The sequence below is a fragment of the Lepidochelys kempii genome, chromosome 3, assembly GCF_965140265.1.
Source record: "Lepidochelys kempii isolate rLepKem1 chromosome 3, rLepKem1.hap2, whole genome shotgun sequence".
Lineage (NCBI taxonomy): Eukaryota > Metazoa > Chordata > Testudines > Cheloniidae > Lepidochelys > Lepidochelys kempii.
In genome coordinates this window covers 184,994,917-185,010,287 of record NC_133258.1, presented here as the reverse complement: position 1 = coordinate 185,010,287, position 15,371 = coordinate 184,994,917, and the positions used below count along the sequence as shown (strand labels likewise).

Below are 15,371 nucleotides of genomic sequence, written 5' to 3'. Positions count from 1 at the left end.
AGTAGACAGATGAATTTGTTGCAACTTTATTTTAACTGGCTTTACTGAAAAGTTACAGTGGATTATTAGGCAGCTGAGTTTACATCTGTATATTCATTTTTACTCACTTGGCGATCATAGTTGATTTGAGCTTCCTGCTCAATATCTGAATCTAGCTCTGGCACATCAGATAAATCAGAATCTGACTCTTCACTGTATGACTCAATACCTCCCTCTGCATAAAAATCAATCCACATGTAATAGTTATTATCTAGTCAGAACAGAATATTATGTCACATTTTCACAATTTTTTAGACTACCAGGAATTAACGCAAAACCTTCAGAAGCTTTAAAGTGTTTGCAAACATTCTATGGACTTGGTGAACATTTCTGGTTTTGTATCGCAAAGGTAAAGACAGATAATTCTCCCACTTCAATGCCAAGGTCTCTATTGTAAAACCCTGAATAATGATTAGGGTTGTCAACTAATCACAGTTAACTCACACGATTAACTAAAAAAAAATTAATCACGATTAATCACAGTTTTAATCGCACTGTTAAACAATAGGATACCAATTGAAATATTTAAATATTTTGGATGTTTTTCTACATTTTTATATATATTATATTCTGTCTTTTAATTGAAATCAAAGTCTATATTATTTTTTATTACAAATATTTGCACTGTAAAAATGATAAACAAAAGAAACAGTATTTTTCAGTTCACCAAATACAAGTACTGTAGTGCAATTTCTTGCTCGTGAAAGTCCAACTTACAAATGTAGAATTTTTTTGCTACATAACTGCACTCAAAAAACAAAATAATGTAAACCTTCAGACCCTACAAGTCCACTCATTCCTACTTCTTGTTCAGCCAATTGCTAAGACAAAAAAGTATGTTTACAATTACAGGAGATAATACTGCCCACTTCTTATTTAGAATGTCACCAGAAAGTGAGAACAGGCATTTGCATGGCACTTTTGTAGCCAGCATTGCAAGGTATTTACGTGCCAGATATGCTAAACATTCGTATGCCCCTTCATGCTTCGGCCACCATGCCAGAGGACATGCTTCCAAGCTGATGACGCTCGTTAAAAAATAACGCGTTAATTAAATTTGTGACTGAACTCCTTGGGGGAGAACTTCATGTACCCAGCTCTGTTTTACGCGCATTCTGCCATATATTACATGTTATAGCAGGGTCGGATGATGACCCAGCATATGTTGTTCATTTTAAGAACACTTTCTCTGCAGATTTCACAAAATGCAAAGAAGGTGCCAATGTGAGATTTCTAAAGATAGCTACAGCACTCGACCCAAGGTTTAAGAATCTGAAGTGCCTTCCAAAATCTGAGAGGGACGAGGCGTCGAGCATGCTTTCAGAAGTCTTAAAAGAGCAAAACTGAAATGCGGAACCTACAGAACCCAAACCACCAAAAAAGAAAATCAACCTTCTGCTGGTGGCATCTGACTAAGATAATGAAAATGAACATGCATCAGTCCACACTGCTTTGGATTGTTATCGAGCCCATCATGAGCATGATCACATGTCCCCTGGAATGGTGGTTGAAGTATGAAAGGACATATGAATTTTTAGCACATCTGGCATGTAAATATCTTGCAATGACAGCTACAACTGTGCCATGAGAACGCCTGTTCTCACTTTCAGGTGACATTGTAAACAAGAAGCGGGCAGCATTATCTCCTGCAAATGTAAATAAACTTGTTTGTCTGAGCAATTGGCTTAACAAGAAGCAGGGCTGAGTGGACTTGCAGGCTCTAAAATTTTACATGGTTTAATTTTTGAATGCAGGTTTTTTTGTACATAATTCTACATTTTTAAGTTCAACTTTCATGATAAAGAGATTGCACTATAGTACTTGTATTAGGTGAATTGAAAAATACTTTCTTTTGTTTTTTTACAGGGTAAATACTTGTAATAAAAAATAAATATAAAGTGAGCACTCTACACTTTGCATTCTTTGTTGTAATTGAAATCAATATATTTGAAAATGTAGAAAACTTCCAAAAATATTTAAATAAATGGTCTTCTATTATTGTTTAACAATGAGATTAATTGCGATTCTTTTTTTTAATCGCACAATTACTCATGATTAATTTTTGTAATCGCTTGACAGCCCTAATAATAATTAATGGAATTCACTCAACTGGGATTATACATTATCTGTAACTACCTTTTTACCTTTTATAGTGATGACATGCAGAAATTTTATGGTTATCCTGAAATATTGCATGATGTGTGATCCCTCTACTTGCTTGAAATAATGTGTTATATCACATGGAAAAAATCAGTTAATTTCTGCAGGGCCTGAGACCATGTGAAAGATTTCCTGCAGGGAAATCCAATATTTAGCAGTTGACGTTATGTAATTTATATGCTTCTGTTCAATATTACAGGCACAATGCACATTACAAGTGCAATTTTCAAATATGACCATTAAATTGTACACACAAATCTCACATGTTCATATGCATATTTACACATAGACACACAAAATGGCATTTACACAGCTAATTGCCTTTTTCATGCACAATTAGGATTTGTGTACACAATTCAGGTGTTCAATTTTGAAAACTGACTCTGATCTCATACATCTCTCCCTCTTACAAGCTTCTTATATTTGATGTGAGTTGAAAATATCTCTGGTATCTTCCCAGATAAATTCCCTGAATCCTGCTACAGGATTATTTGAGTGGATTTTGCCTGGGACATACACTAGTCTATTAACTCTCATGAATCTACAGGAAAGCAAAAGGCCCTGTGCAAGCTGGATGTGTGGTATTCCAAAGACTAATATGAAAAATAATATTTTTCTCTTCATCCAACACAACCTTCTGCATCAGTGCTACATATTTCTTTGATTTTTATGAAACAAAAACAACAAAATAAACATCATAAGCAAATTTTCAGAAAATGGTAATTTTTACCTTGGGATGCTGTTTCAAGAATTTCATTTGTTACACTTTCTGGAATAAATCTCCACTGAAAAACAGAGTGATCAGCACCTCCTGTACTTAACACCCACTGAAAATCATGTGACCAACGTACATTAGTTACATGTGCTGAGTGGCCTGCATATTTTCTAAATTTAGCTCCTAAAATATATAAAAATAAAATTGTTAAAAGTGAAAATAGCCACTGAATGAACAAATTATATAGTTAATTTTTTAAAAAGGTGATAGGACAGTACATATAAATTGTTTTCTTTTTAATGGGACCATACATTAAAAATCTGTCTCATGGCTTGCATGCTCTTGCAAATTTCCAACATTTCAAATCAAACTTCCACCATCCTAACAGTTTCATTATATGGCCCAAAGATAGGAGGTTATTTTTTTAAATTTTATGCTGAAATAAAATACAATAAAAAGCCAAATCATCAGCAAAGTAACAGCATAGTGTGGTACAATTATAAAAAAGCACAAGGTTCAGCTGTGCTATTGAGACTCTTGCTTGGTCCCTCAAGGCAACTGTATGACAGAATTGAAATGGTGAAATGATTAGACTGCAAAAAAGAAATACGAGCAAGTAGGCAGCAACATGGCAGTGCTGGAGTTGGTTTTAGGGGATACCATTTACATATCTTCTAAGGGTCTGTCTAGATTAAGAAAGGAAATTGGGATTAGCTAACAAATTTTACCTAACCCCAGCCTTTACTCTACTGTACACACAAGGTCAACAACTTTTAGCTCAATATAGCTGGTCAAGGTCAGGTGACCTCCATCAAATCTTGATCTCTTCCTAATCTGGATGAAACTTCAGACAGAGTATAACAACAATAGAAGTCCTTTACCAAAACAAAGTAGTGATGGAATTATAAAACATTCCCCAGTCCCCTCTGTATAATTCTGACCAGAAAATGGAGTAGAAATTATTCTTAAAACTAGGATGAAGAGAGTCCCTTTCACCACCAAACTACTGATGAGCTGTCTAACAAAAATGAGAACAGTAGCTCAGTATGTTCAGTATTTCCTGAGATAAAATAATCTTCTGAGGTTGGATTTTGCATGCCATCAGTGCAAATGCGTGACAGAGAGACACACACACACTGCCCCTTTAAGTACGCTGCCCTTTTAAGTAGATTGGCACTCAGCAGTCTGAAGCCTGCTTGTCCAGACACAGCAACAGCTGCCAGCAAGCTCCCTCCATCCTGAGCCCTGTCCTGAGCCCTGTCATGTCGCCCCCAGCTCTGTGGAGATGGGGTACAGGGACAGGGGAAGGGGGACACCCTGACATCAGTGCCCACCTCCCCCTCCCGGTAGCAGCTGGCCAGGGGCTCCAAGGCAGAGGGCAGGAGCAGCACAGCAGTGTGGAGAGGGACACCTGAAGTGCCGGCATTTGATAGCCTGCTGGGTGGCCACCCGGCCACACAGCTTAGAGGGAATTTAGGTTCCGATGTATTTATTTATGAGCTTGTGGGACTAGAATAAAGGTTGGTGCCCTAAGGAAGCATTTAATGTTGGGATTTGTACAAAACTTCCTTTTCTTGAACATGCTGAGGACATTATACCAAAAAGGCTTAACCTCTTTGCCTATTAAGGCCACATTAACACCTCCTGGGGGAAGTCAAGGCTATACTTAACATAGTAGTTAAAATATGGACTTTGCACTAGCCAGTAGAATAAGTTCTATTCATTGACTTCTTTTGAAAATCACTTCACACAAGTATCCATTTTGAACCTGTCTGGACCAGGATAAGGATTGGGTTTTACAATATGGGATGACTGACTTTTGCAATAGCAAACCTCCTCTGTGAGACAGAGACAACCAAAGGTCCAATACTAAGTTAATCATGCCTAGGAGTCCAGACTTCTTCAGTCAGAAAGGCATAAAAAGTAACTCTCTTGTATAGTCCTGGAAAGCAGTGGAAAAGGCGGGAAGGCATATGGAAGAAACATTGCCCAGCTTTGTGAGAAGTCATTCACCACATCACATCTTGATCTTTCCTGAAGAGGCTACAGGTCACTGTACTGCTGTTTTCCGATACAAAGAGGTCAGTCACCAGCCTGCTAACCTGATGAGTGAGGATGTTTCTGGTTCTAGTTCCACAATTCTGCCATGCAAGTCTTATTGTTCATCTTTCCCTTAATGATCAGTGCACACAGAGATAGGAAATTTTGCTTTCACCAGGACAGAAGAAGTTGATTTTTCTCTCTGGAATAGGACTGATCATATTCTTTCTAGTTTATTTATGAAAACCACATCAGATACATTAACTGTGAACTCTAGGTCATTGATGTTTATCTTCAAGAACTAGGGGTCACAAAATGAAATTAACAGGCAGCAGGTTGGAGGGCTTGGAATTGCACTTTGTCTTCCTGAAGGAACTTGTCTGAATTCCGAAAACTTGCAGTAGTTGATGAAATCATACTTCACACGTAGTGCCTGATAACTGGCTATTTGGAAATGCAGACTGGAAGCTGTAAACACTTTTTTCCCTAGGAGGTCCAAGCATTTAGCCTCCTTATCTGAAGGGGTGTCTTGTTGCCTACTCCTTTCTGGAGCAGCCTGAACAACCAGGAAATTCAGGGCAAGATGCATGAATAAAAATTCTGCTCCCTCACTTGGAACAAAGTACCTCTTTTCTGCCCTCTTAGGAATAGCTGCACATGTTGTTGGAGTATGTCACTACTTTGGCCACTAGAGGATATGACCACCTTGGACGCACTGCATTTTGTAAAATGTCCAGGAGTTTGTGGGATGTCTCTTGGACTTCCTTCAGAGGAATCTGGAGTATATCAGCAACCCTCCTTAACAGCTCCAGGATCTGCTGTGATCATCCAGCAGAGACGGTGAGACCGGGGCAACTGCCGTTTTAGGAGACGAAGATGATATTCTTGGCAAAACCAGCCGAACTGCTGAATCTGGCTCTTCTTCCTCCACAGGCTCATGGAGCAGGCCAGGTTGCTCTCTTGGAGGAGAAAGGATGCTGTGATTCTTGACAGGACTGTACCACTTCTGAATACTGCATGTGTGGGTCCCACATCCCCAGTAAGGCCAGTGAGAAAAATCCAACATGAGTTGAGGTAGTCCCCATAGCATAGGTCGTGGGGGAGCCCAGGAGCTTCTCAATCCTTTATCTGGGCTCACCTTCTGTGGTAGAGATGTCAGTTCCTCCTCAGTGTTGGATTGTCTTGAAAAGGAGAATGTAGGGTTCAATTCTAATGGGGTGCCAGCAGTATGGTAGGGCTGCAATGCCTATGTTGGTAGACAGACCGGAGACCAGCTTCTCCCTTTATAGTGCTCATGGACTGATGGTGTCAGAACCTCCCTAGACGGGACCAGGTCCAATAAGATGAGAGACCGCAGATCTGGGAGGATATTCTGTTGTCATATACCTCTCCTCAGTTAGTTTCTCCCCATATTGACAGAGCCAGTGTATGAAGGGGGCGGGAGTGATAGCTCAGTAGTTTGAGCATTGGTCTGCTAAACCCAGGGTTGTGAGTTCAATCCTTGAGGGGGCCATTTAGGGTTCTGGGGCAAAAATTGGGGATTGGTCCTGCTTTGAGCAGAGGGTTGGACTAGATGACCTCCTGAGGTCCGTTCCAACCCTGATATTCTATGATTCTATGAAATCCCTTGGAAACCAACACTTCACTATGTGAGCATGAAGGTACCATCGGTTCAAGGGAATCTCTATGCTTTTCCTTTGCTGGTACTGGGGGTTGACCCAGTCTAGGCTCACAATGTCAGTCCTTGTTCGTTACTGATGACAGACCAGCTGTTGCAGACAGTACTGGAGCTGAAGCACCTTTAGTTTTTGGAGCCTGCAAATTGGTGCAGTGACTCTTCAGATTTTCTGAACCTTTTGGGACAGGGTGCAAAGAGTCACGCAACACAGAAAGTGTTGGGGAAGAAGCACTCCCCTTAGAGGTGGACTTCAAGGGGCACACCTTTCTAGATTTTTGAGAATGCCTCCCCTGAGAAAAAGAGCCCTTGGCTCTATTCTTACCCATCCCTGTGTCGAAAGTAATGGTGCTAGGAGGCATGTTTTTTGAAGCTTCTGACCAGAACAAGGGAGGGGCAGTCTCCTCGCCTGGATATGACTGAGCTCTCATTGCACACTCTATCAGATGTCTCTTCAGCTTGAATTTTTGTACCTGGTAAATTTGCCTGAGGAAAGAGCAGCACATACTGCACTTGACGGAGATGTGCACTTCTCTGAGGCAGTACAGGCGCCTCTGACAGTCACTCGTCACTGATCAAGCCATATTCCCAACCCCAAATCAGGAGCAGGGAGGCAAACTCCCGAGTCCTAACTAACTATATTGAGCAAACTAATAACTATCTAACAGAACTTCATACATATAATATTTACAGAATCAAGTAGAAGGATCAAATCTCTGGACATTGTAGGCTCTGTCTCATGCCATGTGGTGGCAGAAAGGAATTGGAGAAACAATCAGTCCACACTGCCCCTTTTACCCTTGATTTGGTGCAAGAGGACAGGAACAGCACAGACACAGACCAATGAACACTACTAACATGAATCTTCGAGTCTCAGGCACATGAAGTACATAGAATCATAGAATATCAGTGTTGGAAGGGACCTCAGGAGGTCATCTAGTCCAACCCCCTGTTCAAAGCAGGACCAATCCCCAACTAAATCATCCCAGACAGGGCTTTGTCAAGCCTCACCTTAACAACTTCAAGAGAAGGAGATTCCACCACCTCCCTAGGTAAACCATTCCAGTGTTTCACCACCCTCCAAGTGAAAAAGTTTTTCCTAATATCCAACCTAAACCTCCCCCACTGTAACTTGAGACCTTTACTCTTCATGCTATCATCTGCTACCACTGAGAACAGTCTAGATCCATCCTCTTTGAAACCCCTTTTCAGGTAGTTGAAAGCAGCTATCAAATCCCCCCTCATTCTTCTCTTCAGCAGACTAAACAATCCCAGTTCCCTCAGCCTCTCCTCATAAGTCATGAATTCCAGTCCCCTAATCATTTTTGTTGCCCTCCGCTGGACTCTTTCCAATTTTTCCACTTCCTTCTTGTAGTCTGGCCCCCAAAACTGGACACAGTACTCCAGATGAGGCCTCACCAATGTCGAATAGAGGGGAACGATCACAACCCTCGATCTGTTGACAATGCCCCTACTTATACATCCCAAAATGCCATTGGCCTTCATGGCATCAATGGTACACTGTTGACTCATATCCAGCTTCACGTCCACTGTAACCCCTAGGTCCTTTTCTGCAGAACTGCTGCCTAGCCATTCAGTCCCGCTGACATTGCGCTATTTACACAGGAGGTTAGGTCGGTATAATTACATTGCTCAGGCCCTTTTTTTCACACCCCTGAGCGACATAGTTATACCAATATAGGTATGTTGCAGAGCTGACTGGGTACCAACGTAAGTCTGTTGCAGAGCTGACTGGTTTCTCAAGAACCAGGATCCAAACATTTGAGAAAGCCCCAGTCTGTCTCATCAATACAGGAATATACTATGCTCGTAAGGAGATGATTTTTATAGGATACAGTTATAAAGATACTATGATCATAACAATTGCTCAATTGCAACAAGTGGATGTTTTCCAGAATGGTTAGATAGGAATATTTTAATAAAAGGCAAGGATCTAAAATATGCAGGGAAAAAGAAATAGACTCTTCTGGAAAGTGATTAGAATAGCCTTGTCATAAAAATAAATGGAAAGGTAACCTCCTGGCCAGAGGCAAAATCCTTTCAGCTGTAAAGGGTTAAGAAGCTAAGGTGACCTCGCTGGCACCTGAACCAAAATGACCAATGAGGGGACAAGATACTTTCAAATCCGGAGGAGGGGAAAAAGACTTTTGTCTGTCTGTGTGATACCTTTGCCGGGAACCGATCAAGGATGCAAGCCCTCCAACTCCTGTAAAGTTAGTAAGTAATCTAGCTAGAAAATGCATTAGGTTTTTCTTGTTTTGGCTTGTAAATTTGCTGCGCTGCAGGAAATGTGTATTCCTGTTTTTGTGTCTTTTTGTAACTTAAGGTTTTGCCTAGAGGGATTCTCTATGTTTTGAAACTGACTGCCTGTAAGATTATCTTCCATTCTGATCTTTCAGAGTTGTTCTCTTATCTTTTATTGTTCTTCTAATAAAGTTCTGATTTTTAAGAATCTGACTGGGTTTCTTTGGGTCTTAAAAATCCAAGGCTGGTTTGTGCTCATCTTGTTTATTTTCAAGCCTCCCCAGGAAAGAGGGTGTAAGGGCTTGGGGGGATATTTTGGGGAAATAGGAACTCCAAGTGGTCCTTTCCCTGTTCTTCGCCTAAATCACTTGGTGGTGGTAGCATACTGTTCAAGGACAAGGCAACGTTTGTGCCTTGGGAAAGTTTTTAACCTAAGCTAGTAAAAATAAGCTTAGGGGGTCTTTCATTCAGGTCCTCACATCTGTACCCCAGAGTTCAGAGTGGGGAAGAAACCTTGACAAGCCTTATTTGACATCTGCTTATATTAAGTGTTACATAAGGCAATACCCACTCCACTGAAACATCACAAGCATTGACTGAATGATCATTTTAGAATCAGTGGAACATATTCTCTCATATGTACACATCATTCTCATTAATATTAATGGTAGTTTTGAATGGGCATCAAGGGGAGATTAAATCCCAGTAATTATATTAGTATAATATCAGTGTAATATAACATGCATTCAGTGGCAGTTTAATTACTGAATTCCTGAGAAGAAAAAAGTGTGTCTTACCTTTCTTTAGGCAAGGAAATTTGAATAATTTAACAAATCCAAAATCATCTCCAGACACGAGCACTGAGCTGCTGTAATTTCCATCCACAGAGTTGACATCTGTAATGTTGGTATATTTTGGCCAAATTCCATTCACTTCAGGCCCTATCACGCAGGTCCATGAGGCCCAGTGAATTCCTTTGATCTCATCTTTGCTGGTTAAATGCTTCCCAGCTGAAAACAGTCAAATTAATACGCTGTTTAACCAACTATCTTTCCATTAAAAAGAGGCTTTTCTCCATTATAGTTAGTTGTGTGTTCTTTCTGAGCTCAGTATTTTTATGTCAAGAAACAAAGAAAGATTATTTTATTTTGAATAAATATGATCTAGCTGGTTATGATTTTTCCTAGATCATCACTGTAGAATCTGAGCACTTTACACAGATTATCTAGATCCTGATTTTACACCATTTTGACTCAAAAAGTCACATCTTCTATAGCAAAAGAAATGTCTCTAACTTACATATACACATAAATAAATAGAACACTTTTAGATGCCATAAAATTAATAAAATAATATGTACTCATTCAAATTTTGAAATGGGGACTAAAGTTCTAAAATATCCTATCCTAAATCTACCTCCATTTATTAATTTCACTTTTATAACTGGTACAGGAGTTTGCTTTATTGGATTATATAAGATCAAATAAATGAGACTATTTGGTTAACCTGTCACTATACAATGACTCTTTACATTAACAAAGACTTTTCTATAGGTAATAGCTTTCCTCTAAGTTAATTACACATGTTATTACTTCATGGTAATCTTTAATGCTCCCTATGTAAACAGCATTTCTGAATGTCTTGAATGTACTAGGAGAATAAATATAATTGGGGAAAGAATATTAGCTGACAAACATTTTTATTCATGTTTCATTTGCAATGATCGCAAGTAATCCTATTGTATTAAGCTTGTATCAGCAACATAACATGAGCTGATCAGCAGAGTAATGTTTGAAGTCAAATTTCATTGAAGAATAATTTCAAGAATTGTTATGAAGAACTTTGGACTTGTCCCAAGAAGACTATACCAATTCTGTAGGGGAAACAAAGTTAAGCTTACCATATGTGATAGTATTCATTAGCTACATTTTAAACATATAAGGAGATGTCAGATGAAAAGAAAGCAATCTAATTTTAAAACTTCACTAAATTAGAGCTGGGTCAGGGTTTTTGGTTCAAGCTCATCTCTACAGTAGACATTAAAAATTATCTGAAATCTATTAATTGTAACATTTCTTTTTTCTTCAAAATTATTAAGTATAGACTAAATCTTTAGCTTTCATTCTAAAATGATTATAAAGCAATTAGGGATGTACAGCCCACTGGATTTCTTGTCCAGAAGAATATTCCAAACATTTTAATCTAAATGTAAATCTATCAACAATTCTAAAGTGCCTATCACTATGTTATCTAAATGCTTAATTTAGCTTAATTTAGTTAATGTGCCATAATTTATTAAAGTAAACATTTTTTCCTCTGTATAATATTTTATATAATATTAGCAAAAAACCCTTCAAATTGTTACTCCCCAGGATATATGCATACTACATGCAGATATGGAAACCTCAAGTGATGCAAACTTTGAGAAATAGAGGAATGCTGATCGTAAACTGATTTTTTTTAAAGATTTGTTCATTTTAAAGTTAACACAGTGATGACAATTAAATAAAGTTTAACATGAGAGATTTAGGTAATCATTTTTAAACTAGTTTTTAAGCTCATTTTGCTGAAGACATGTTTTAAACCAAAACAAAATCTTTTCCTGTTATTCATCATATTTTTCTAAATCTGAGAGGCAGTTTTAATCTAGATACTTTCTTATTAAGCTTTAAACAAAATTAATTCTTTTTACTATGGTAGCACTCAGAGGATCCATTCAGGATTGTGATCCTGTTGTGCTAGGTACTGTACAAACTCATATGATCAAGCCCCAAAGAATTTATTAAGTGCTTGTCCTTTCAAATGTATAAATAATATAAAGAATCTTTAAAATTCTAAATTTTGGTGCAGGCCAATAAATTAGCTTTTCACTTTTGGTGATCTGGATTCAAATCCTGGCCAAGGTCACAAGTGAAAATGAGTTTAGTAGTCTTATCATAATCTTTATTTTGTCAATGTCACAAAACCATTACATACTTTCTCATGATTAGTAGATCTGGCTAAAACTCAGGATTTCCAGTTTGGGAGAAACAAGCAGCAGTGAAATGGACAAGAATGTCAATTTTAGTCAGCAGCTGCCTGGGCTCCCAGAGTCTGCGTATCCAGGGCAGCCATATCATGCAGACTGTCCCAGGCTTAGGTCTCCCAGGATCCCAGTTCCACAGCAGAAAGCCCATAAATCCTGAAAGCCCCAGCTTGAGCCACGGTTGTCATGGCTTCCAGGCTCCCTGCTGTGGGGTTCCCCCTGGTGGTGTGGGGTTCCATCCCAGAACCTGCAGGTTCCCAACGCTGTGCCCTGGAGCCTGCATATCTTGAGAGCTCTGTCTCAAGACTGAGTTCCCATGACTCTCAGGCTCTGTGATGCTCAGCCGGAATCCTAGATCCCGGAAACCTGGGCATGGTGGGGAATGGGACTCCATTTTCTGACCAGCTCTTATGATTAGCAGTTTTTTATTCTACATAAGGTCAATATTGGAAGAGTGGACAAGTTTAGGTTTAAAGTGAATTAGCTACTCTCTTGGGTACAATGAACTCTCCTCTAGGTCCCTCTTTCTAATACTAAACTCGTTACTACATTTTAGGCTGTACTGCTCTTCAAACTGCTGTTACCCGTACATTTACAGTCTTCTGCTGAGGACTTTCAGGCATGGTCTGTGTTCATGATTTCCAGTGGCCCTGTCAAACCTTAACAGTGTCATTTTGGAGTGCCACTAATAATCATGGAATTTTGAAAACATTTATATTTCAAGGATACATTTGACATTTACCCAGACAAGTTTCTCCCATCTTCTAGTAATTACATTCTTAATAATTAGTTTAACCACCAATTCCAGAATTCTGCATTATATGAAAGGAATTAAACCAGTGTATAACAAAGGGTGGCTTTTTCAGACATTCATGATGATCTAGAATTTATTTCTTTAGTGGATCAGTATATAATGTAACTAATACTATGGGAAATATGCAATTAGATGAATACAGATTTGGAAAGATATTTCTTTTTACTAAACCTAAAGATTAATATGAATGGTAAATATATCTGATTTTATAAGTAAACAGTAGATATTTAGGTAAATAATAAACAAGTATTTCTGCTTTGAGATGTAAAATTTGAATACACATATTGTATTGTCCTCTTAGAAACCATCAAACTAGCTTATTTGTTCATAAAACTAACTTCTCTGAACTTACATGGCATCTTGTAGAACAGTCGCTCTCCTGCACCATCATTGGTTTGCAAGAATTTACTATCCACAGACCAGTCAATATAAGTAATAAAACTAGAAGACTTGTTGCATTCTCCTATCTTCTTGTATCGTTGAGCAACTGCATAGATATCCACGAAGCCATCATTAGAACCCACAGCAAGATAAGAGCCATCTGGTGAAAATTTCATTTCATGAATTACTTCCTTTCGGTCTTTAATATGAACTACCTCTGTCATATCTCTGCAAGAACCAAAAGCAAGAATATAAATTATGGACTTGTAAATATGAAACCCAAAAATATTTAAATTAAGACAGACATACTAAACACTTTCTAAAAGCAAAATTGGACTTCAGAAGTCCGAATCCTCCATTCTGAAAAGTCCACACCTCCTGCAGGCATAACAAGTCCTGTACTCCACCACTGGCCTCCTGGCCCTGGTGCCGGGCTTTTCCCACCACGCTCTGTGGTCTTTCCTGGATTCCTTCCTCAGGAGTCTTACAAGGGCCCTCTGATCAAACAGCTGTCCTATCTGTTCCTGCAGGGCCCAATTCATCTCCCGTTGTCCCTCCTGGATCACCTGTAGTAGGGTCTCTAGCCTTCATCACTGCACACCAGTCCCCTTTCACTGGGGCACCGATGCTGGAGTCTAGCCAGGGACAGCATAAGAGCCCTCCGTGAAAAAACCCTCTACATAGGCGGGATCCATCATCCCTTCCCCCTATATTGGCACCTTGCCCAGTCCTCACAATTCCTCTTGTATCAGGGGTGGACTGCACATGCCCACGTTTTCCACCATGTGTAACAGTGCTGATGCACCGGCGCAGCACCTCCTGCTGGTCAGTCCAGGAATTAGCTCATCCAGCTCAGGAGCACCCTCCTCTAGCCAGTTTCTCCCCTGCCCTTACCTGCCCCTCTGCAGTCGCTTTATCTTTACCACTTCAGGCCCCGCATCCCACCTGGACCACAGTGCCCCTTACCTTGGGGTGCTGCCCCACGGCAGTGTCCCCACCCTCTGGGTCTCCCTTCTCAGCCCCTATAATCACCTTGCCTCAGTGGCTACTGCCAGTCATCATCTAGCCCCTTCTCTCAGGGGCAAACTTCAGTCTGAAATGGCCACTCAACACTGGCAAGGGGGCTGGACCTGCTGCCTTTTCTTGCCCTGGCTGCCTCCCTGCAGCCCTAGTACCTCCTCAGGCCTTTGCTGCAAGGCCTCAGCCTCAGCCTGGAAGGTCGCCAGGTCAGAGATCCCCAGCTCAGCCTGCTCTTTCCCAGTACTGCTCTGTCCCAGTACTACTGTCCATCTGCTCCACTGCTGGAGCAAGACTGACTTCCTTCTCCCCAGGAGCCCTTCTTATACTGGCCCAGCTGGGCCCTGATTGACTGCCTCAAGCCTTTCCCAGGGCTGTTTTTAACCCCTTCTAAACCAGAGTGGGGTGACCGCCCCGCTACACTCCCCCACTGCAACTTGAGCCCATTGCTCCTTGTTCTGTCATCTGCCACCACTGAGAACAGATAAGTTCCATTGTCTTTGGAACCCCCCTTCAGGTAGTTGAAGGCTGCTATCAAATCCCCCCTCACTCTTCTCTTCTGCAGAATAAACAAGCCCAGTTCCCTCAGCCTCTCCTCGTAAGTCATGTGCCCCAGCGCCCTGATCATTTTTGTTGCCCTCCACTGGACACTCTCCAATTTGTCCACATCCTTTCTGTGGTGGGGGGCCCAAAACTGGATGCAATACTCCAGATGTGGCCTCACCAGTGCCGAATAGAGGGGAATAATCACTTCACTCAATCTGCTGGCAATGATCCTACTAATGTAGCCCAATACGCCGTTAGCTGGCAACAAGGGCACACTGCTGACTCATATCCCAGCTTCACATCCACTGTAATCCCCAGGTCCTTTTCTGCAGAACTTCTGCTTGCCAGTCGGTCCCCAGCCTGTAGCGGTGCGTGGGATTCTTCCTTCCTAAGTGCAGGACTCTGCACTTATCCTTGTTGAACATCATCAGATTTATTTTGGCCCAATCCTCCAATTTGTCTCGGTCACTCTGGACCCTCCAGCGTATCTACCTCTCCCCGCAGCTTAGTGTCATCCGCAAACTTGCTGAGAGTGCAATCTATCCCATCATCCAGATCATTAATAAAGATGTTGAACAAAACCGGACTGACCCCTGGGGCACTCCGCTTGATACCGGCTGCCAACTAGACATCAAGCCGTTGATCATTAACCACTGAGCCCAACAATCTAGCTAGCTTTCTATCCATCTTACAG

The 15,371-nt window shown here is 40.6% G+C and overlaps 1 protein-coding gene across 12 annotated transcripts in view; it reads right to left on the bottom strand.

Annotated features, from left to right (window-relative positions):
• EML6 (EMAP like 6) overlaps window positions 1–15,371 on the bottom strand; it is a 317,349-nt gene that overhangs the window by 177,945 nt on the left and 124,033 nt on the right. For all 12 annotated transcript variants that reach the window (XM_073339271.1, XM_073339273.1, XM_073339274.1 and 9 more), the window contains 4 exons: window positions 13,086–13,342; window positions 9,692–9,904; window positions 2,930–3,097; window positions 108–214 (listed from right to left, as the gene is read on the bottom strand). In XM_073339271.1, coding sequence (XP_073195372.1) covers window positions 108–214; window positions 2,930–3,097; window positions 9,692–9,904; window positions 13,086–13,342 — 745 coding nt within the window. The remainder of the gene's footprint in view (window positions 1–107; window positions 215–2,929; window positions 3,098–9,691; window positions 9,905–13,085; window positions 13,343–15,371) is intronic.